The 23357-nt window shown below is 38.4% G+C and overlaps 1 protein-coding gene across 3 annotated transcripts in view; it reads right to left on the bottom strand.

Annotated features, from left to right (window-relative positions):
- Ttll11 (tubulin tyrosine ligase like 11) overlaps positions 1-23357 on the bottom strand; it is a 255941-nt gene that overhangs the window by 189608 nt on the left and 42976 nt on the right. Inside the window, exons 2-3 of one of the 3 annotated variants that reach the window (XM_013073559.3) lie at positions 16064-16160; positions 9929-10062 (exon numbers count right to left, since the gene is read on the bottom strand). The exons of 1 other annotated variant lie outside the window; for it this stretch is intronic. In XM_013073559.3, coding sequence (XP_012929013.3) covers positions 9929-10062; positions 16064-16160 — 231 coding nt within the window. Of the gene's footprint in view, positions 1-9928; positions 10063-11643; positions 15321-16063; positions 16161-23357 lie in introns of those variants that run through there. One more of the 3 variants, XM_087183233.1, reaches the window with a different exon arrangement.

Raw genomic sequence — 23357 nt, 5'->3', positions numbered from 1 at the left:
AATCATTCTACTATGCCAATCATTCTACTATTTCATGATGTTAGTAAATTGTATGACAACTTCAAATGATCTAATATGTGTGTGATTGAAACATCCAAATAAGGACAGAAAAACATACCTAATAATGGGCTAATATTTTCCACATTATAGGTGTGAATGTTGGAAACCCAAAGATTCAAATGATTAATGAATTTCAAACATGAGAAACATGGAGAAAACTACTACAACAAGACACATCATACTAACAGTGTTTGAAGTCAATGGTAAAGAAAAAAAATACTTACAGTGGATGAAGAAAAAGGATGTGTTCTATACAGAAGATCAAAGGTAAGGCTCAAACAGATTTGTCAGAAAAATATGACCAAGAAGACAGAAGAGAAAACATTGAAAAAAAAATGCAAGCATAGAATTCTAAACTTAAAGAAAATATCATCCACACCCAAGGTAAAATAAATTTTAAGAAATACAAAAATTGAAAGAATTCCTTACCATAATACCCTCACTACATGAAATGATAAAGGAGATTCTTTGGGCAAGGAAAAATGTTGGACAGAAATGTGGATCAAAGCAAAGGAACAGAGAACACTGCAAAAGGATACTATAAAAGGAAAACATAAGATTTTTTTCCTTATTGTTATTTAAATTTCTTTAAAATACAATTGATTGTTTAGACAAAAATAGTAGCAATGTAGTACAGGGTTTGTAACACATGTGAAAGTAAAATGTTTGAGAATAGCATAAAAGGCAGGTATGGGGAAATGGAAGTATAGTATTATGAGGTTCTCATACCATAAGTAAAATGGCATAATATTGCTTAAAAATAGATTGTGATAAGTTAAAGATGTATACTAACAATTCTAGAGGAACACTAAAAAAAATCAAAAAAAGTTATAACTCAAAAGTCAACAAAGGAAATCAGTGAAATTGATAAAATTCTATCCAACCTGATGATGGGGTGGGAAGAGAGCTAAGCAAATTATAACTGTTAGTAATGAAAGGGGGGCTGGGGAATTTAGCTCAGTGGTTCTGGCATCTGCCTCACAAGCACAAGGTCCCGAGTTCGATCCCTGATACCAAAAAACAACAACAACAAAAAACCAGCCGGGGATTTAGCTCAGGGGTTCCACCACCTGCCTCTAAAGCACAAGGTCCTGAGTTCGATCCCCAGTACCAAAAAGAAAAAACAAAGGAATGAAAGGTGACATCAATAAAGATTCTGCAGCTATTATATGAATAAAAGGTAATCTGTACAATTTTATGCCAATAAAATTGACAACATTAAAAAAGTACACATTTCTTGAAAGATAATCCCAACACTCTGAGAAGCTGAAGCAGGAGGACCACAAGTTGGAGTCCAGCCCGGGCAACTCAACAAAACTCTGTCTCAAATGGAGGTTGGAGCTGGGATATATATCCGTGTGAAAGGTTCAATCTCCAGGATTGAAAACAAAACAAAACAAAACAAACACACACTACCAACATTCATTCATGAAGAAACAGATAATATGAATGAGCTGCATTATTTATAGGAATTGAGTTTGTAATTAAAACCTTCCCATAAAACTCTAAACCAACATTTCACTGTTATATTTTTCTAAATACTTAATGTAGAAATTATACAAATTCTTCCAGAAAATTTAAAAGGAAATTTAAATTTAAAACTCATCCTATGTTTTGTACTTTTTTTGTTGTGTGTGTGTGTGTTTGTGTAGTGCTGGCAATTGAACCCAGGGTCTTGCTCTTACTAAGCGAACACTCTACCCCTGAGCCACACACCCAGCCCTCACAACTCATTCTACCTAACTAGCATTAACCTGATTTTAAAAAAAAAAAGATATTGCAGAGAGAGAGCAAAAAAGAGAGAACTCCAAGCCAGTATTCCTTGTAAGTGTAGATGCAAACATTCTGGAGAAAATTTTCATAAATCAAATCTAACAAGATGTAAAAAGGAGAATATATCATAATCAAAGGGGCTTCATCTTAGAAATACAAGATTTGCTTAATATTTAAAAATCAATATAATTCACCATGTTAACAAACTAAAATAAAAACCTATATGATCATATCAGACTTGGGAAAAGAATATAACAAAATTCAATGTTCATTCCTAACTAAAAACAAAAAACCAAAACAAATTCATGGAGACAAGAAATAGAACAAAACTCTAGCAACCTAATAAAAAGCATCTAGCAGAAACCTACAACTAAAACCATACTTACTGATGAAAGACCAAATCTGTTTTCCTAAGGTCGGAAATAAATCCAGCATGTCTGCTTACATTGTTTCTGTTCAACATTATATGGACGTTCTTTGCAAAAAGGTAAGCAAAAGAAATATACAAGGCTAATTGGAAGGTAAGACCTAAACTATCTTATTCTTAGAGGACAGAATAGTCCAGTAGAATCTACAAAATAAGGTACTGGACTTGGACTTTTCAGCAATGTTGAAACTATTAGGGCTTTGGCAACACTTAGAGATGGACTAAATGCTTTTTCGCCTAAAAGAATGTGCATGAGTTTTTGGGGGACCGGGGCGGAATGTTATGGTTTGTGTTTAGCTGTCCCCCGAAAGCCTCATGCAGATGAGGTGGGACTTTCTTTTCAGAGGTAGTTGAATCTGGAATGCATGACACTGGAGTTAAGAGCATGTGATTTCTAAACCACTACACGCAGGTGATTAGTTTGGCACCGCCCTAATCCCAGTAGTCTGAATAAGATAAAAGGGGCAGAAAGATCCTGTGAAAACATCTTGGTGCCTTTGCTACCTTGTGTGCGCCATGTTGTTTTTCCTCTGTGATGTGTGTTTGCCATCTCTGTCTTGGAGCCTGCCAATTATGGACTGAAACCTCTATGAACTGTATGCCAAATAAACCTTTCCCCTTTAAAAAAAATCATAATGAGGTACTGGAACAATTAAGTGAGTAAACCAAGGTTGAGTGATATAAGATTAAAACAAAAAATTAATTATATTCTTATATCCTCACAATGAACAACTGGGAATTGAAGTTTAAAAATAAAACATTGCCAATGTACGACTTTGAAATAGGAATAAGCCTGACAAAAGATGTGAAGGGCCTAACTAAAAAACATTAAAACATTGCTCAAAGAAATTAAAGATTTAAGGTGAAAGGAGAGATATGTCATGTTCATGAGTCAGAAGACTCATGTAAAAATGTTGATTTTACGCAATGTGATATATAGACTCATCTCAGTTCCACTCAAAGTCCTAGAAGGATTTATTGCAGAAATTGAGAAGCTCATTTTAAGTTTCAAATGACAGATCAAAGAATAATAATAGCTGAAACAACCTGGAAAAAGAACAAAGGTGGAGAACTTATACTATCTAGTACTTTCAAAACTTATTTATAAAGCTATAGTAATTAAGTCAGTGAGACTTGGGCATGAAAAAGAGACTCATAGATCACTGAAAGAAAATAGAGATTCAGAAATACATCTATACATATATAAACAATGATTTTCAACTTAGGTACAAAGGCAATTTAGAGGAGAAAGGTTAGGGTTCTTCACAAATATTTTCGAAACAACAAGCTATTCATATGCAAAAAAGTAAATTTCAGCTCATACTTCACACAAAATTAACTAAAAATGAAGCATAGGTCTAAATGTAAAACCTAAAACTCGCCAGGGATGTAGCTCAGTGGTTCTGCCACCTGCCTCGCAAGCGCAAGGGCCGGAATTCTATCCCCGGTACCAATAAATAAATAAATAAATAAATAAATAAATAAATAAAACCTAAAACTATAAAACTTCTATGCAAAAACTTAGGAGAAGGTGCTCCTTGGTGCTCCATGCGAGCTTGGCTTAGGTGATGATTCCTATAGATAACACCAGAACCAAGATTTCATAAATGAAAAAAATGGATAAATTGGACTTTATCAAGGTATCAAACTTGCTCTTCAAAAGGTACTGCTCAGGGGCTGGGGATTTAGCTCAGTGGTTCCACTGCCTGCCTTGCAAGCACAAGGTCCCGAGTTTGATTCTCAGTACCAAAAACATAGATTAAAAAAAAAATAAAGATACTGCTCAGATAATGAAAACACAATAGGCAGACTGGGATGAAATATTTGTAAATGGTAGATCTGATAAACACCTGCATTCAACATACAGCATATAAAGAACCCTCAAAACTCAACAATAAAATAACTCAATTGTTAAAAAAATAGGTGAACAGTCATTTCATCAAAGAACAGATTTAGATGGTAGATAAATGCATAAAAACAATGCACAGTATTATTAGTCATTAGGGAAATGCAAAATGCATCCAATAATAGACTACTATATATCTGAATCGCTAAAATTTATGGTTTGAGGGGTTTTTTGGCTTTTGTTTTTTGGGTTTTTGTTTTTGTTTTTGTTTTGAGGCAGGGTCTCGTTATATGGTTCAGGCTGGCCTTGAACTCACTATGTATTCTGGGCTGGCCTCAAACTCATGGTGATCCTCCTGCCTCAGCCTCCAGAGTACTAAGATTACAGGCATGCACCACCACACCTGGCCTGAATGGCTAAAATTTAAAAGACTTTCCTCTACTCAGTGTTGGCAGAGATGCAGAGGAATAAGAATGTTCATAGATTGCGGATGGAAATATAAAATAGCAAAACCACTTTGGAAATCAACGGACACTTTCTTGCAAGTTAAATATACAGCTATTCTATGACGTAGCCATTCCATTCCTAAGCATTTATCCAAAAGATATGAAAACATGTACATACAAGGACTTCCTCTCTGTGCAGATGTTCAAAGTATTTCTATATGTAATATCCAGGAATTGAAATCAACTCAAATGTCCAGCATCAGGTATGAAAGGGGAGAAGGATTACAAAGAAATATGAGGAAATAGGGTGAAGGGATATGTTCATTAACTTGATTTTGATGATGAGTACATGTATTTAAAGGCCCTGGGTTCATTCCCCAGTACTACAAAAAAATCTATCAAATTGCTTATTTTAAATAAGCAGTTTATTTTATGGCAGTTGTATCTCAATAAAGCTGTCTCTTAAAGATACAAGATGAGCTGGGTGTGGTGGAACACACCTGTAATCCCAATACTTGACAGGCTGAGGCGGGAGGATCACCATACCTTTGAGGCCAGCCTGGGCTACACAGTGAGTTCAAGACCAGCCTGAACTACATAGCAAGACCCTGTCTCAAAAACAAACAAACAAACAAACAAACAAAAAGATACAAGATGGGCAATTTGTATAGTCTAAAAATATCTCCCCACACAACACTTAGTGATTTAAAAGATAAAAAATATGACTAACTTTATAATAGACATTACCTTAACTAAGTGACCATGTTAATACCACCAGGAGTATGACATTGACATCATCTACCTCCTGATATGCTGCATTGAGAAGGTCACATCACTTTTGTAATATTCTTGCCCAAACTGTGTATTCTAAACCTAATGATGAGAAAAAATCAGATGGAAACAAATTGAATATCATCCTTTTCAAAAGATAATAACTGGCAGTAGTCTTCAAAAGAGTCAAGGTCACAAGAGATAAGGACAGACTGAGGAGCTGTAACAGCTTAGGAGACTAAGGAGAAGAGACTGCTAAAGGCAAGCAGAGGTCACAGAGTGGATCCTGTAGCAGAAAAGGACATCAATAGGACAAAAGGCAAAATCTAAATAAAATGCACAGATTATTTAATGCACACATAATTTAATGTGTTAATGTTAATGTCCCTGTTTCACTAATTATATAAAGGGTAACAGTAGGAAGGGTATTATAAGGGAACAAACTATTTTTATAACTTTTGTGTTTATAAGTCTAAAATTATTTCAAAACATTTTAAAAGTTGAAGGCAAAATAAAGACATTTCCAGACAAATGAAAGCTGAAAGAATTTGTCACCAGCAGACCTGTACTACAAAAAACAAAATATGTTAGCAGAAATCCTTAAAAATAAAGGAAAATGATACCAGATGGAATCCTAGAGCTATACAAAAGAATGGATAGTACCGGAAATTGTAAATATCAGGTGAGTGGAAAAGACAAATATACTTGCTCTTCAGTTTTTTTAAGATAATCAGCTTTTCAAGGCATAAAAAATTTTGAAAGTACAGTATTCTGCAGTTAGAAGTAAAATATATGATGAAAAAGAACATGGGATGGGGTGGGAATAGAGGTATACTGTTGTGAAATGTTTATATTTTGAAATTTTATTTTTCAAATACGTAACATTTAAAAGTAAATGTGGCAAGTTAAAGATGTACTCTAAACCCTGGGTTCTAGGATGAGGACAAAACCAAAGAACATTTTAAAAATAGGTACAGCTAATAAACCTAAAAAGAAGACAAGAGAAAAGGTTAAAATATTCGACTAAACCAGGGCTGGGGATTTAGCTCAGTGGCACTGCGCCTGCCTTGCAAGCACAAGGTCCTGAGTTCAATCCCTGGTACCAAAAAAAAAAAAATTTTCAACTAATCCAAACAAGATAAATAGAAATGAAATAGAAAATTGTAAATGTGAATCCACCACTTAAGTGTAAATGGACTGCACATACTAATATAAAGGCACTGATCGTCACAGTGCCTAAAAGACAATGACCTAAGTACATGCTGTCAACAAGAAGTATTCCTTAAAGCTGCAGATTGGTTGAAAATAAAAGAATGGTAAGGGCTATCCTGTGCAAATGCTAATACAGCCTAACGGGCATTTATAGGACCAATAATTCTAGAATACAAATTATTTTAAGTGTACATAAAATATATTCACAAATACTATATATAGTATATGTATGTACACATATATATTTAAGGGATTGAGATTAATAAACAATATTACTTCTTTTGTTAACAAAATTGAATTAGAAATCAATAAAAATCATTGGACAATTTCAGATTATTGTAAAAATTAAACAACACATTTCTGAATTATCTGTGGGCAAAAGAGAAATCCCAAGGGAAATAGGAACTGAAAATTTCATATATAAAAATTTCTGAGATGCATTAAAAAACAATGTTTAGAGGAAAATTTATTTGCTTCAGGGTTTGAAAATTAATGATCTTTGGTTCATGCTTTTTGAGAAAGAAGAGCAAATTAAATGGAGATGAAGTGAAAGAAGGAAATTTTAATAAGGAGAAATCTATGATACATAAATTAGACAAACAATAAAATCATAAGTAGGTTTTTTGGAAAAGATCAATAATTTTGATAAACCTTTAGCTAGATTGATCATTTAAAAAAATGAAAGAGTAAGCCAGACACGGTGGTACATGCCTGTAATCTCAACTACTTGGGAGGCTATGGCAAAGGGATTCCAAGTTTGAGGCCAGCCTAAGCAACTTATTAGCAAGACCTGTGCTCAAAAATAAAAAAATAAAGAGATCTGGGGTTGTAGCCCAGCACCTCCTAGGTTCAATCCCCTGAGAGGGAAAAGGAGACAGACAATATTAGCAATAGGACTATTTTTTTTTGGTACCAGGGATCAAACTCGTATCCTTGAGCTTGCAAGGCAGGTGGCAGAACCACTGAGCTAAATCCCCAGCTATAGGACTATTTTTAATTCCATGTCAATAAACCAGACAACCTAGATATAGAAGGACTAATTCCTTGAAAGCCGCAAGATAGCTAAATCTTGTAAAACACTAATTCATAACTTCAAATATTTAAATAATGTGTATGTAATAAGAATACACATATAAAAGACAAATCTAGAACACATAAAGAACCTATGACTTCAAAATAAAATGACAGTAAGGGTGAGCAAAAATTTTGAATATATATCTAACAAGAGAACATATTTAAATGCTCAAAAAGTATACAAAAAGTTACTATCTAGCCATCAGAGATGTATAAGTTAAAACCACAAAGCAATGTAAGTATACATCTACCAGAATTTCTACAGTTAAAAAGACTAACAATATCAAGTACTGGCACTGATATGGAACAACTATAACTCTTATACATTGTCTCTAAGATGTACAATGACTTTGGAATTTCTTATATGAAGCTTAGCAATTTTATAAAGTTAAACATACACATATCATGTGATCAAAAAATTCCACTCAAAGTATTTCCCAAGAGAGAAAACATAAACACATCTTTAAAAATGCCTTTTTTAAAGACAGTATCTCGCTATATAGTCCCGGCTGGCCTTGAACTCAGTATGTAACCCAGGCTGGCATCAAACTCATGATAATCTTCCTGCCTCAGCCTCCTGACTGCTGGGACAACAGGTGTGCACCACCACACCCAGCCCAAAATGACTTGCATATGAACAATCATGGCAACTTTATTTATAACACCACAAACTGGAAATAACCCAGATGCCCATCAATTGCTGAAAGGATGAACAAACTGTGGTGTATTCACACAATGGAATACTATTCAGCAAAAAAAATTACAAACTACAGATACATACATACAAACACAGATTTAATCTCAAAAACACAATCCTAAGGGGGAAAAAAAGATTCAGAAGCATAGCTATGATATGGTTCCATTTATATGAATTTCTTGATCAACCCAAACTAATTTAAAAGAAAAAACAGACCTGTGGGTTCCCAGGAGAGGAGATTAAGGGAGTTGACTGCAAAGGGACCCAAAGGGACTTTAGGAAAGGCTGATGGATGTGCTCTTGTCACTTACTAGATTTTGAAGACAGCTGGATCTCATCTTAACTTGTCCTTGCATAAAAGTTAGACATAGATAGTTGTAGACATGGGGAGGAAAGGTGCTCCACATGGCTACAACAGGGTGAGCAGTCACAGGACAGGGAAACTGGAGTGAGTATAGGGAACAGCTGGTAGTTATTTTTAAATTAACTTTATTGTATAATTTGCATATGATAGAATGCATCCAAGTTAATAGTTTGATGTACTTTTAACAATGTGTACAGACCCACGTGACCACCACCTCACAGAGCACTTTTTTTAAACTATCACTTCAAGATGTTTTGTGCTCAGTAACACAAATTTGTAACTTTATTGTAAGCTTTATAATCCAATATTAAAATCAAAATAATACGGAGGCACTAAAATAGACTATTATGGCCATTAAGTCTTGGAATCAACTCTAGATTTAAATCTTACTTCTTGAGTATGTCACTTAATTTCTTGAAGCTTCATTCTCCTCATCTATAAAGTGGAGATGCTATATCTAAAACCAATGTTACAATATTGCTGTGAATATTAAAAGAGCTTCTGGCATAATGCCCAGAACATAGTAAGACCACTGAAAGGTATTTGCCATATCACAATTACACAGGCGTTTGTTGCATAGTTAGCCCATAGTTCAGGGTATGGACTGCAGAACTCGCCAAAGGTTTCCAAATAGTCCTAAATGAATCTGTTAAAAGACTACCAAAATGGCAATTCTGAGTTCTGCTTCCCTACTGCTTCTATTTCACAATCAGTAGTGAAGGCGCCAAAGAATTTCACGCTCAAACATATCGCTACAAGGTAGAACAGGTGGGCCATTTGAGAGATGATTCTGGAACAAATTTAAAGTAGAACATGTCAAAGATTTCCCCCTCAGGTTGTCACATCTACTCCCTGGCCTTTCAACACAGCCCAGCCATCCACATTTCATAACAATGGAAAAGGGGGAGACCTTGCCTCTAGGATCCCCTAAATGGCCCCATTCCACTGTGGTCCAGCACCTACTCAGGCTGCATCTCCCAGGCTTCCAGTGTCCTGACTCCATGATCCAGTTCCAATATTAGTCTCTGGCCTGTCTCCTTGTGTCAGGACCCACTTTTTCAGTCTACCTACCTGTCACCTAACCTATTCAGCTCTGCAAGCTGCCTTAATGGCTGCCAACACCTGCTGCATATGGGTGAATGGCTCCCTTAGGCTTAGCTTCCTAGGGTCCCATTGGCTGAGCTCGCAGCACACAGAACTCAGACACAGTCACAAGCATAATATAATTCAAGGGTCGTGGGGACAGAGTGCCATCTACCTGAGCAACAAAGAGCTGGAACTCGTCAGGCAGAATCCATGAGCGAGGGTAGAAGTTGTACTCCTCAGGAAAGAGATTCTGCATGATTCTTACTGCTCTGCTCAGAGTAGTTTTACGTACCATCTCCGTCATGCCTGGGGAGAAGAGAAGCTGTGAGGTTTGAACAACTGTGGGCCACTAGCTATAAAGCAGCTATTCTTTGGGACTTGTGAAACGCCCACCCACCACAGTCACTTTTTCAGGCAGCATTTAAAAAAAACAAAACAAAACAGGTTTGAATTATTCCCCACAGCAGTGACTCATGGTTTGAAAAGGTCTACCAAATTAATGAAAGTAGATGGATGGGTTTCTTTCTCATCACAAAAATGAAGCATCAGATTGAAAGGATGTGTTTTCACCTAGTTTCTTATTCTATTATTTGTCATCCCTGTGGGTAAGGAATAGAGAGGTGTTTCTATCTTGTACTTAAAATTTAATATGCTCTTTAATTTGGGGCCAGCACACATATTTCTACAATTCCTTCTATCTTGTACCCTAGAGAATATTACCCAGTGGACTCTGGTGACATTATGAGAAGCTTAATTAAGTTGCTTTGTTTTAATCTTTCATGAATATTAAAGGTATAAAATTTTAAAAATATACATGTTTCAGCATAAAAATCTATCTCCTTGAATGAAGGACAGGATGTGGAAAGGATATATAATATCACAATTAATAGGTTAAGGGGAAAAATGCAATCCACGGGCATTCATCCATTGTAAGTACTGGCATTGACACTGATCAGCTGTCATTAATTTGCCCAGAAGATATTGAAATTTCTCACTTAAAAAACACTTAAAAAGGACTGGGGATTTAGCTCAGTGGTTCTGGCGCCTGCCTTGCAAGCGCATGGTCCCGAGTTCAATCCCTGGTACCAAAGAAAAACAAACACTTAAAAAGAACAGTAGTTTTTTTCTTTTAACATCATTAGTAATTCTGACAAGAGAAAAAACTGAGCGTATATCTTAGTAAGGCTTAAGCAAATGGGTGAAAATTATTGTGAATTTTAGCCTACTTATTTCTTAAGGCAAATATCACTGCTAAAAATGGAGGCTAAAAATAGCTTTCCCCCTGAAAGAGACTAAACATAAAGTTCCTTACTGACACTAGAAATTTGCTTAGCAAAGTTATATTTAGTAAAAAGACTTCCATGTCAGGTAACTAAATTATCACATGTTCCAAGTGGGCCCATTCAGAACAAATGAAGTGTCTCTCAGTGCCCTTACTCAGGAGACATATGAACTTCTGAGAAGGAAGGTTTTCATAACCGACATCTTGCTTCCCTCAACATGTTAAAAAAAAGAGCGATAAATCTAAAGTTCGCAGCTTCATGGTGTCAACACCCAGGTTCTCAATTCCTTTGTGGCAGGATATACAGTAGGATTAAATGAGAAATAGAAGAGCTTCAAAGGTTCCAACAATCCATGTCTAACGTGGACTCCTCAATCTTAAAGTCACTAAGAACACTGTTCTGAGCATTCCAGGAAATAAATCTGGAAAATTACAGCTATTTTCTTTATTTACTCACAAAATTAGCATTTTTGAATTATAAAACAGTAGTTGAAAATGAAATAAGCAACATCTTTGGAACCTTTTAACTTGTATTTGACTAACATTTAATTACAGTATTAAGTTGAAAACCTTCCAAACTAACTCTAATGTAGAGCACCTCATACCAAGTAGATGGTGCCTCCGGACCAGTGTGGTGGTATTTCTGCATTTTAGTGGCTTTTTGACAGGTGTTGTGCAATGGCTCCTTGTGACCGCTACATCCTGGGTCCCACACCAGCTGACAGATCTGTTTCCAAGTTGACCTTTGTGTCTCCAGGCACTTCTCTGCTGAAAGCAGCCAACAAAAGAAGCACCCATATGGCAAGAGGCTGCTTTTCCCCTCTACTTCCTGCCTGTAGGCTGTCAGTGGTTCACCCCCAGCCTGGCCTATATGCCTGTCTCCAGGAGGCAACAGTGTAGACCTCCCTCGATCCACTTACTATCAACATTTGTGCCTCCTCCATATCTAAGCTGTGTTTCCACCCAATGCTGCCAGGGAAAGAGTCTCTGGACCCTCACTAGACCCTGTGTGGAAGCAGCTGGCATCCCTGCCTCTGCAGTGGCTTAGAGGCAGCTGTTGTAGTGTCATCTTCTCACACTACAACCCTGACAAGAGTAGCTGGGTGCCTAACAGAGCCAGGGCACATGCTCCCAGAGGAAATGTGTGAAAGGGAGGTCACTGCCAGGGCCAAGCCCCTCAGGCTCCATGCCCCACCTCCCTTCTCTAAGCAGCTGCGACACCTGATGCCTCCCTGCCTGTGCTTCTCCTTGCGCTCTGGGACCCATTCTGACTTGAGATAGAAGATGTAGGTCTAACTATCATCTCCTCTCTGCTAAAAGTTTGACCTCAACTTTTTGTTCCAATTGGATAAGAAAGCTTTGATGTTTTTTTCTTAGGCTCCATTGTCTGACCCCAAATTTCCATAATCTATTTTTACTCCAAGTATCTGAGTGGCTGCTTTAGGAATGCAGAGCTCAGGCTCTGCCTTGTTCTCTTCAATGCTCCTTCTTCTCCAACCTCACCTGTTTCTCCTAAGCCTACCCAACAGGCTGGACTTCTATCTGTGACTTTAGCCCAGGGTCCGGGGTCCTGCTACAGACTCACAGGCTCTGTTGAGGGGAACTGCCTACCTAGGTTTCTTGGTAAGGTTTAACCCCTGGATGTCCTATAATGCTAGTTCCTCTATTAGTTGGGCAAACCATCTAACTCAAGCTAGAGCTTCTGACACCAAGGGCTTGCCTCCCACCACTCCTTCTGAGGCCTAGTTCTGTCTGTCTGACACTCTGGGGCCACTAGCCCTGGTAGACCTCACCTCCTTGGAGTCAACCAAGAGCTGAACAGTTTGATCCTCAGGCTTGCCCACATAGACTTACCTATGCAAATGAAAACAAAACAAACTGAGCTGTATTTGGAGTACTATGCAATCCAAGTAGCATTTATAACAATAATTCTCAACAAAAACACATTACAACCACCAAACAACAAATACATAATCTCGGATTCACTCTCTCCTATCCCATTACCATTAATCAGTTGATCTTCTGCCTGGATACCTCAGTAGCCTCTCAGCTGTATCTGTTTCCTCTTTTGGCCTTTCCATCTATCTCCAATATGTCCCTCTGACTGATCTTTCTGCAACACAAGCTAGCCTGTGTCATTCTCTGGTTTTAAAATGTTTCAGTGACTTCCTGTAACTTCCAGGCTGTAACAATGCTGTTCTTAGGTCCCTATTTATCATTTCTCCACTGCCCCACTCACTTGACCTACCTGAACCAGTATGGACCACTTGCTCTTCACTGAATGAGCAGCCTGCACAAAGTGTTACGTGTCTTTGCACCAGCTCTGCTCCATCCCTAGAGGCTCAGTTCATAAGCAAATCCTTTTCTCCAGTATCTCACTTTGCCTAGCCTAATCCACCAAGCAGATTTGGATTAGGTGCATACCCTTGCTCCAAACTCTCAAGTACTCCAAGCCTCCTCTGGCATAGCACTTACTCTGTGTTTTACTCTCTCCTGCATGCCATTCTCCTTGTCCTTGCATCCCCAGAGCAGTGCTGCCTACCCCCAGAGGTTCCTTGATGAGCCCCCTTCCCTCTATGACAGAAAGCTCTTCCTTGTGATCAGCCCTCAGGTACCACCTGCAGGTGTTGTCATACATCTCGGACTTTGAAATTCTGCAAAAACCTATTGTTTGTAAGCTGAGAATTGACCATTTTAGACTTTCTTAAACCAAAGACATATCTAAATCAGCTTTTATTTTCAGTACTAGGGATTAGTACTGAATCCCTGGTCCTTCACATTGAGCTACCCTAGCCAGATTATTTTTTATAAAAAACATAATTTATCAATTAAGATCAAAGAATGCATTTTGAACAAAGAAATTGCCCACAAAAATTAATGAAAGTGAAAAAAATTAACATGCTATCACAAATTCTTTCCGTGTGTATATCCAAAAGTTCTCAGTTTATGCAGCACATAAAGTATCTATGCTTGCCTGTCACATCTACTGGAACTTATTAGAGAGTGCCATGCATGAGAAACCCATTTTTAGAATAATGGGATATATAAGAGTCAGAGGTAAGTGTGGACACAACTGGAGCCAAAGGACAGCCAGTTTTGGAATTACTTTGCTGCTGAGGATTGTTATCCATCACAGGGCAGAGAGTATGCAGCACTATTCCTCTGCCTAGAGGTTCCAGAACCTTTGTCATTACAGCTAATTAACTGCTGTTAGTAAAGTGCAAAATTACATGTTCCAATCACTGGTGTGTGGAATATGGATGGGGCAAACTTGTTTCTTTGGAATGAATTTTCTTTTATCATCTTTCATAAGGCTAGTCCCTCAGGAGTACTTCTGTCTATATTTCTAACGTGTTTTCCAAACATAGACCCAGAACTACTCCTTTCCCACTCTCAGCCATTAGATGCAGCATGGACAGTGGAGAAAATATGGATGAAGCCTCTTTTTGATAATTCAAGTCGCAGGAACTCTGTTCCATTCAAAGAATTGTTCTCTTCCAAATCATTTTCTCCCAATATCCCAAGAAGTGCTTTTAGGAACATCAAAAAGTATCCCTTCTCTGCACAGCAAGACAGAAAAAACATCACACTGGTATGCAAAAACCCAGTCTGCAAGAGTCAGTCTTTTTCTCTAACAAACCCTTTCTCCTTCCCTGAGGACAAATTTGACCTAATGTTAACTTTCTATCTCTGTTCCCCTAAAAAGCAATAAAGGTAGAATGTTAGCCATATTCGTTAGACAACACAGCATATAGTTAAAATGATCCCTAATTGTTAAATTGTAAAAACACCTGTAGGAGGCCACAGGGCTAGGATTTCCAGAGATCGGTGATTCTTGTAAATTTACATAATTCTGGCATGGACCTTGGAAGCTTGCTGTGGAACAATTTCAAGAGATGCTTCTTTTTGTGGGGGATATAAGCCAAGACAGATGTGAATCTTGTCTCCTTCCACCTGATCTTTCTTGAGGGGCTACAGACTAGACCCCAGAACACATGGAAATACTCCACTGAAGGGAAATGCTTCACACTGACTGGCTGGGGACACTTAGTTTCCTGCCATGAATCCTTCTAAGTGAATCTGAGCAAAGCGTGGCCTATGAGAGTGACCTTGTAAGTGTGTGTAAGTTGAAAACCCCCATGTGCATGTGGCCAAACTAGCTGGTGTATAACGTATGGAGAGGTAGTTTTCTTAAACACATGGGATGCCAAAAAAAAAAAGAAAAAGAAAGTGTAAGTTGATTTTCCATTTAATACAAATAAAAAATGATATAATATTAAGAGAATATACCTTATATTTAGGCAATTATATGCTGCAATCATGTAAAAATGATAAACATGATTAAGGTTTGGGAGGAACTATAGAAAGATTGTTAGTATTTTGTTAAACGTGTATGAAGGTGCTGGGTGGGGAGGGGTATCTTAATGTGCAGGTGCTTTTTAACAGTATTGTGATGCTGAGTTCTCTTTGTAGGGGAAAGTCTCATGGAGACGATGTTACTAGGTAGAAGGCAGGGGCTGCCTACAGTAAAATACATATATAATAGTACAGTGACTGGTGCATTTGGTTTTAAAAATGGTACCTCCAACTATGATACTTCACAAAAGGGAAAAGCTATTATCTCATTTCTGTGATTTATTCCTTCAATTTTAGTACTTTGATTTCCAGCATGAGAAATGTTCTATTATTTCATTTTGAGAAGACAGTCTTCTCATTAGACCCCCCCATACCACATCTGTAACCCAGCAAGTGAAAATCACATTCTTCCACCAGCAGAATTAGACTAAGAAAGTCTGTCTTTAAGTCTTTGAGAGCCATCCATCTTTAAACCATTAGTGCTTTAAATCCTGATTATCTCCTGTTAACTTCCCTCCCCAGGTAACAGCAGTACAGCAGAACTCAGGCTGTGATGGCCAATTAGGAGTCCTCAAGTGTGATCTTAAAACACTGTCATGTTTTTGCAGAAGAGTGTACTGAGACTCGTCCCTAGAAATGCTTGCAAATGCTAACAATAACAGCAGATACCTGGAAACTTGTTCACTTGACCAGAGAATATGTCATTGTCGTGAAATGAAACTCCATGCCAGTAGATGTCACAAGGCAAGCGTCGGCCAAATGGGAACTAGAAAAAGCAGGGGGGAAAAGTGATTAATAAGAAGAAGATCAGTGATCACACCAGGTGTCCTTTATGTACAAATCCCTAACACCCGACATGCATCACATGATTTAATCCTCAAAACAAGCATAAGAGGTAGATGATACCCTTTCCCATTTTATAGATGAAGAAACAGATTTAGACACGTTTATAACATGCTCAGAGTATCAGTGTTCTGATTCCATGTGGCAGACACTATATATGCTACTGGCTTTCCAAGCACCATTTCACTTTAATCCTCACACCTACCCTATAAAGGATTATTTTACTGATTAAAAACTCAAGGCTGGGAGAGGTAATTTGATGCCCTGGGTCATACGGAGCTGATAAGGGGAAGAATCAAGATCTGAATCTAGGCCTTTCTAAATTCACTTTCTCTGAAAATTGCAATCCTCAACCCAGCCCCCAAAGAATAAACTTTCAAAGCCACTCTTTCCTCTCGTCTTTCCTCTCTTCTTTTCCTCTTGTTTCTCTCTGTCTTCCCACCCCCACCCTGGACAAGATATATTTCCAAGACCTAAAACAGTTCCTGGAACTCAGTAGAGAACTTCTGAATTAATAAATGAACAGGCCTAGAGTGGTCCTCTGATTCAAGATGAGGTAATCAGATTCTGACTTCCAGGAATTTAGAGATCAGAGATGCCTGGCGGCCTCCATTGGCCCTTGAACAAGGAGCAATAAAAAGGCAGAGCTGGGCAGCTCTGTCTGGCTGTGCACAGAAAGAAACAAAGGTAACCAGTCTGCTGAGAGAGAAGAAAGGAGAAAATGTGGAGAGAAAAGAGGCAATGAGACCATGCAGTCTGGAAGCACAGATGCAGTGACCTCAGTTCTGGGGCTTCCAGGTCCTAGGCGCAGGCCCTTGTGAGCCTGGCTGCCCCTCCTGCCTTGGGTCCTACAGAATGGCCTGTATCCTGAAGACATGTTTCAATATTCTAAAATCCCTTTGTGCAATCTATATGGTTTGGATTATTTGCAGCCAAAAAATATCTCGCTGAGACAAAACGTCTGTTATTTCTACTACATCCTGCCACCTCTCGAAGTTATTAACAAGTTCTGCATTTACAGAATACATTTTTAAAATCTGTCACCCAGATGGCCTTGTAAAAGGGGAAAAGTGAGGACACACTAGTTCATATTTAAAACTCGCTTGTTAAAAAGTCCAAATGAAGAGAAGTCCCAAATGCATTAAATAAAATCATTTGATTTTCCCATTCTTAGACTACAGTTAATCAGAATTTTTATCTACTCCAACTTGAGGGGATACATTCCAATGAAAGAACATGGCATGACTAATGAAATAGTGGTGACTCCATGGTTTCCAACCATTCCAAATTAAACAGGAGGCAAACAGACTCCAGCCTTTTAAATCAGTTGCATTATTTCAAAGCAGTGCCAAAGTAAGGCATATGTTACACACACTATTAGCATTAACAACTTCCATCTATAATTTATAGCATTTCACTCAGTTTCTTTGCATCCAATGGGCTGTAAGTTATTTATTTAGTAGTCATAAATACAAGAGATACAACATATGTTATTTTGCTCCAGCTGTTATGTGCTGACACTGAGAAGGGAAAGATAACCACAGAACCATGTCACTAAAACCCAGGATTATCCAAGTAAAGTGTATTAAGATCAAAGTGCCCTTGTTGCCCATGAGTGTCCAACCCCTACTCATCAGTGGACAAAATGAAGACATATCATCACCCTACTAACTCCCCTTCAATGCTTTCCACCCTCATGAACACCAAATCAACCTACCACTCAGAAGTACCAATAGTTCACTAAGTTTCGAGAAACGACCTTTCTTTAACATTTATCCATTTATTCAGTATGTGCCAGACACTGTGCCAGGGGATGGGAAGACAGAGGCACACAATTTTAAACACATCCCAGGAATTCATAATCCTACCTCCTTTCAAGCTCCTTTAAAAACTGTTTGCATATACAAGTAACATCACACTCAATGGTAGAAGACTGAAAGATTTACTTCTTAAGATCAGGAATAAGAGAAGGATGCCAACTTTCACCACTTCAGGTCAATGTAGTATTAGCAGTTCTAGCTACACCAATAGGCAAAAGAAAGAAAAAGAAAGGAAGAAGTAAAAATTATCTTTGTTTATAGAGGACCTGATCTCATATGTAGAAACTCCTAAATATTCCACACAAAACTGTTAAAAATAATAGATGAGGTCAGAAAAGTTGCAGGATAACAAATCAACACATAAAAATCAGTGACAATGAACAATTCCAAAAAGGAAATTCAGAAAACAATTCTAGTCACAATAACATCAAAAATAATAAAATACTTACAAACTCACTTACCTAAGGAGATGAAAGACTTATACATTGAAACCAACAAAATATTCCTGAAAGACTAATGAAGGCACAACAAATGTTTTCACTATGGGACATTCCACGTCCATAGACTGAAAGATGTAGTATTGTTTAAGATGTCAACACCACCTGAAGTGATCTGCAGATACCAAAATTTCCATGACTTTTAGAGGGGAGAAATAGAAAAATAACTTCAAAATTCACATGGAATTTGAAGGAAACCCAAATACTGAAACATTTTTTGAAAAAGAACAAAGTTGGAGATCTCATATTTCTTGATGTCAAAACTAAAAACAAAGCTACCTTTTTATACAACAATGAGATATCACTATGTATCTGATACCTATTAAACTGGTAAAAATTCAAAACATTGGCAACATCAAATACCAACAAGGATGTGAAGCAACACGAACTTACTCATTTCTGGTAGGAATGAAAAATGACACTGCCATTTTGGAAGATAGTTTGGCAGTTTCTTACAAAACTAAACATACTCTTACCAGATGATCCAGCAATTCTACTCCATGGTATTTATTCAAATGAGTTGAAAACATGTCCACACAAAACCCTGAACATGAATGCTTACAGCAGCTGTATTTGTAATTGCCAAAACTTGGAAGCAGCTGAGATGGTGTTTAGTGAGTGATGACTGGATAAAATGTGGTACAGACAGACAATAAAATATTATTTAGTGCTAAAGAGAAATAAGCTGTCAAGCTACAAATAGACATGGAGGGACCATAAATATATGTTACTAAATGGAAGAAGCCAATTAGAAAAGGCTACATACTGTATGATTCCAACTCTATAACATTCTGGGAAAGGCAAAACTATGGGGACAGTCCATAAGAAGTCCAGTAAAAAGATAAGTGGATGCCAGAGTGTGGAAGGGAGAAAGGGATTAATGGGCAGGGCACAAATGATTCTCAGGGCAGTGAAACTACTCTGATAATGTAATATACATTGTGCAAAACTCATAGAACATAAAACACCAAGAGAGAAGCCATTACTTTGGGTAATCATGGAGTATGAATGTAGGTTCACCAGTTATAATAGATGTACCACTCTGATGCAGGATTCTGATGTTGGGAAAGGATATAGGAAGAGGGGCTAAGCAAGACATATATGGACAATCACTGCATCTCCTACTCAATGTTACCGTGAATGCGAGAGAGCTCTAAAAATAACAAATAATAAGCCAGGCGTGGTGTTGAGAGTCTGTAATCTAAGGCTGAAGCTAAAGTAGGAGGAATATGAGTGCAAGGCCCACATAGGTAACTGAATGAGACTCTGTCTCAAAAATAAATAAATAAAAATACAATATAAAAAGTAAGTGTGGTATCAGTATAAAGACCAATGGAACAGGATAGTTCAGAAATAAGCCCTAGCATAAATGTCGACAAGGGTGACAAGTCAGTGCATGCAGAAAGGGCAGTCTTTTTACCAACTGGTGCTGGGAAAACTGAATATTTACATGTGAAAAGAATGAATTTGATTCTTTATACCATATACAAAATTTACGTCAAAATGGATCGAAATAAGGGCTAAAACTACTATTAAAACCCATTAGGAGAAAAATGGGGGAAAGCTTCATTGCATTAGATTTTGTAGTGATTTCTTAGATTTGAAACCAAAGGCAACAACAGATCAATTAAACATCAAAATTAAAAAATTTTTATCAAAAGGACCCAACTGAGTATGGACAGAGTGAAAAGAAAACTATGAAATGCAAGTAAATATTGAAAATTACAAGGGATTAATATTCAAAATCTGTTTAAAGACTTCTACAACTCAGGAACAAAATATATAATCAGTTGGGGCTGGGGATTTAGTTCAGTGGTTTCGCCGCCTGTTGTGCAAGCGCAAGGACCCAAGTTTGATCCCCAGTACCAAAAAAAAAAAAAAAATGTAATTAAAAAACGGGCAAAAATCACAGAGACATTTCTCCAAACATGATATACTAATAGCCAATGAACATATAAAAAGATGCTAATAATTTAGATAATATCACTAACCATTAGGAAAGTGCAAACAAAATCACTAGACTCTACTTCATGTCCATTAGGATAACAATTATCAAAACCAAAAACCCACAGGCACTGACAAGTATTGACAAGGATATAGAGAAACTGGAACCCTTGTGTACTGGGAATATAGACAGCTGCTGTGGAAAACAAAATTATCAGATAATATGACAATTTCACTTCTAAGTGTATACTCAAAATCATGAAAGCACGGATGGGAACAGATATTTCTACACCCATATTCACAGCAGCATTAGTCATAATAGCCAAAAAGTGGAACTAGCCTATGCTTATCAACAGACGAAGGAATAAACACAATGTGGTGTATACATAAAATGGAATATTATTCAGCCTTAAAATGCAAGGAAATTCTGACACGTTACAACATAGATGAGCTGGGAATACATTATGCAAAATGAAATAAGCCAGGCATAAAAGGTCAAATATTGTCTAGTTCCATTTGCATAAGGTAACTAAAGTTGTCAAATTCACAGAGACAGAAATACAATGGTGGTTGCCAGGGGCTAAGGGCAAAAAAAGTGTAGAGCTAGTGTCTAGCAGGTACAGAGTTTCTGCCTGGAAAGATGGAAAGGTTCTGGAGATGGATGGCAGCGATGTTGTATAATAATATGAATGTTCTGAGTGCCACTGAACTGTATCTTTAAAGTGGTAAATTTTATATCATATCTCTGTTACCACATTAAAAAGAAAACAAAAAACTGCTCAAGCTTCCTGAGGCTAAAGGGCTATATGTGGCTCTCCTCCAAGCTCTGTAGCTTGGAAAGCTGCTCGGATTTTCGTAGAGCAATGGGACGCTGGCCTATGGTCCTTAGACCATCTCCCCATCTTGCTCGGGGTCGGCATTAGCCTCCCAGTTACCTGGGTTCTGAATCTGGGCATTATCTTTCTTTTTCTCTTCTTCAGATTCTTTTGAAAAAAGCACTGGATTTACAGTCAGGTCTTTTGGTTCTCAATGTGCCTCCGTCACTCACAAACTATGAGTGACAAACTACTTACTTAAACCTCTATATCCTTAAACAGGTAAAAATGAAGAAAACTGCAAGACAGTGATGAGAGCCATCCAAGATACAGACATGAAAATGCTTTGTACATGGCACAGAACAGCACAAATCAGAGTTCAATTATTAATTTGTTTACTCATTAAATGTTGACTAAGTACTCACTATTACACAAGGTGTCTCAGGTGCCAAAAACACAATGGAAACATATCTAAGAGAAAGAGCTGAATCAAAAAGTCGCTCAATAAATCATGCTAAGGGCCATGAAAGGAAGTTCAGAACAACGAGTGCACAGAGGGACCTGGTTGCATCTGTAGGGACTGAGAAGACCACCTCTGCCAGATGGCCACGTGTCCATTTGCCCCAGACAGTTCCAGTTTATGCCTGTTTCCCAGTGTTACTATTAAAGTGTCCCCATTCACTTCCAACTGTCTCCCACTTGGGCCATGGTGGTCCTGTTCCTGAGCAAGGACTGCTTGAGCCAAGGTTAGAAGAAGAGGAAACGAGGGAGGAAGAGTGTTGCAAACAAACATGTGAAAACCCAGAGGAAGCACCGACCGTGGCACCTGGAAACCAGAAGGAAGGTCAGGGTGTCTAGGATGCAGGGAAGAGAGGAAAGCAGTGAGACGTGGCTTCCATAGAGGCCAGCTCAGGTAGGGCACGCCCTATGATCTGAGCACAGTGTCAGCAGGCCCTGGGAGGGGAGAAGGGCGGTGAGCTGTCTGTGAGAAAGGGACCAGAGAGAAGGGGAGTGGGAGCTATGAAAGGCAAAGGTCAGAGGGCTTGAAGTCTAAGGGTGTGGTAAGAGGAGAGAGGTCCAGCAAGACCAGAATGAAACACCACCCATTAGGTACAGGGACACAAAGCACTGTGGACACACGTGAGCCCACGCCGATTTCCTTCCCAAGCCCTTGACATCCACCTGCAATGTTTAGATTCCCCTGTACTGTCTTGTCATTACATCATTCCATGCATATCCTTACCTCCCCCATAATGCTAAACTGCCAGGACAAGGGACAATTGGACATACTTTCCTCAGTTCTCTAGCAGTTCTAGCCAGTTGTCCAGTGGGTCCTAGACCCACAGGAAAATTAGGAGTCATAATTCTGAGACTCGTCCCTGGCACCTCCTCCTTCCTCAATACCCAGCTGCTCAGTAAGTCCCCAAGTCTCCTAATTTATTTTTTAATCCCCTCCTTAATTCCCACTGCGACTACCTTAGTCCTCGGTTCATCTCTCACCTGGACAAAGTTACATCAGCCTCCTCTCCACCTCCCTAGCCCACCCCGCAGCATCTGACCTGCAGTGCTCAGGAAGGTTTGTATTTTTCATTCCAGCTCTAACCTGGTCACACTCCTGCTTACACCTCCTCAGCGCCTCCCTATAGACCACAGGATGGAAGCTGAGCTCCAAGCTTTTCCTGAGAAATGCTTCACAAATTCCCCTGTCTCCTGCCCACCTCAAGCTGGGCCACCTACACCTTGGGCTGAGTCACAGTCACTGTCAGATGACTTTGATACTTTAAGGATACAACACTTTCCTGTTCTGCAGCTGGGTTTCTCTATGTAACTCCTTCTGCCTGGGATCTTCTGACTCTCTGAAGCTGTCCCCCAGCTTCCTTTTCTCTGTGGCCTCTGTCTCAATACCCATCACAGTCCTTTCTGTAAATCTGCCTGCTCACCTGTGCATGAACTCTTAGAGGGTGGACACAAGCAGGTGGTCACTCACCTTTGTATCCCTAACGCCAACTTTTCAGCACACTGTGGACTTTGCTGGGAACGTGAA

This window comes from Heterocephalus glaber, unplaced genomic scaffold, assembly GCF_053883595.1.
Source record: "Heterocephalus glaber isolate CG9 unplaced genomic scaffold, H.glaber_assembly_v1.0 deba00001479, whole genome shotgun sequence".
Classification (NCBI taxonomy): Eukaryota; Metazoa; Chordata; class Mammalia; order Rodentia; family Bathyergidae; genus Heterocephalus; species Heterocephalus glaber.
Note: the sequence above shows the minus strand (reverse complement) of the source record. Positions and strands in the feature narration are given on the sequence as shown.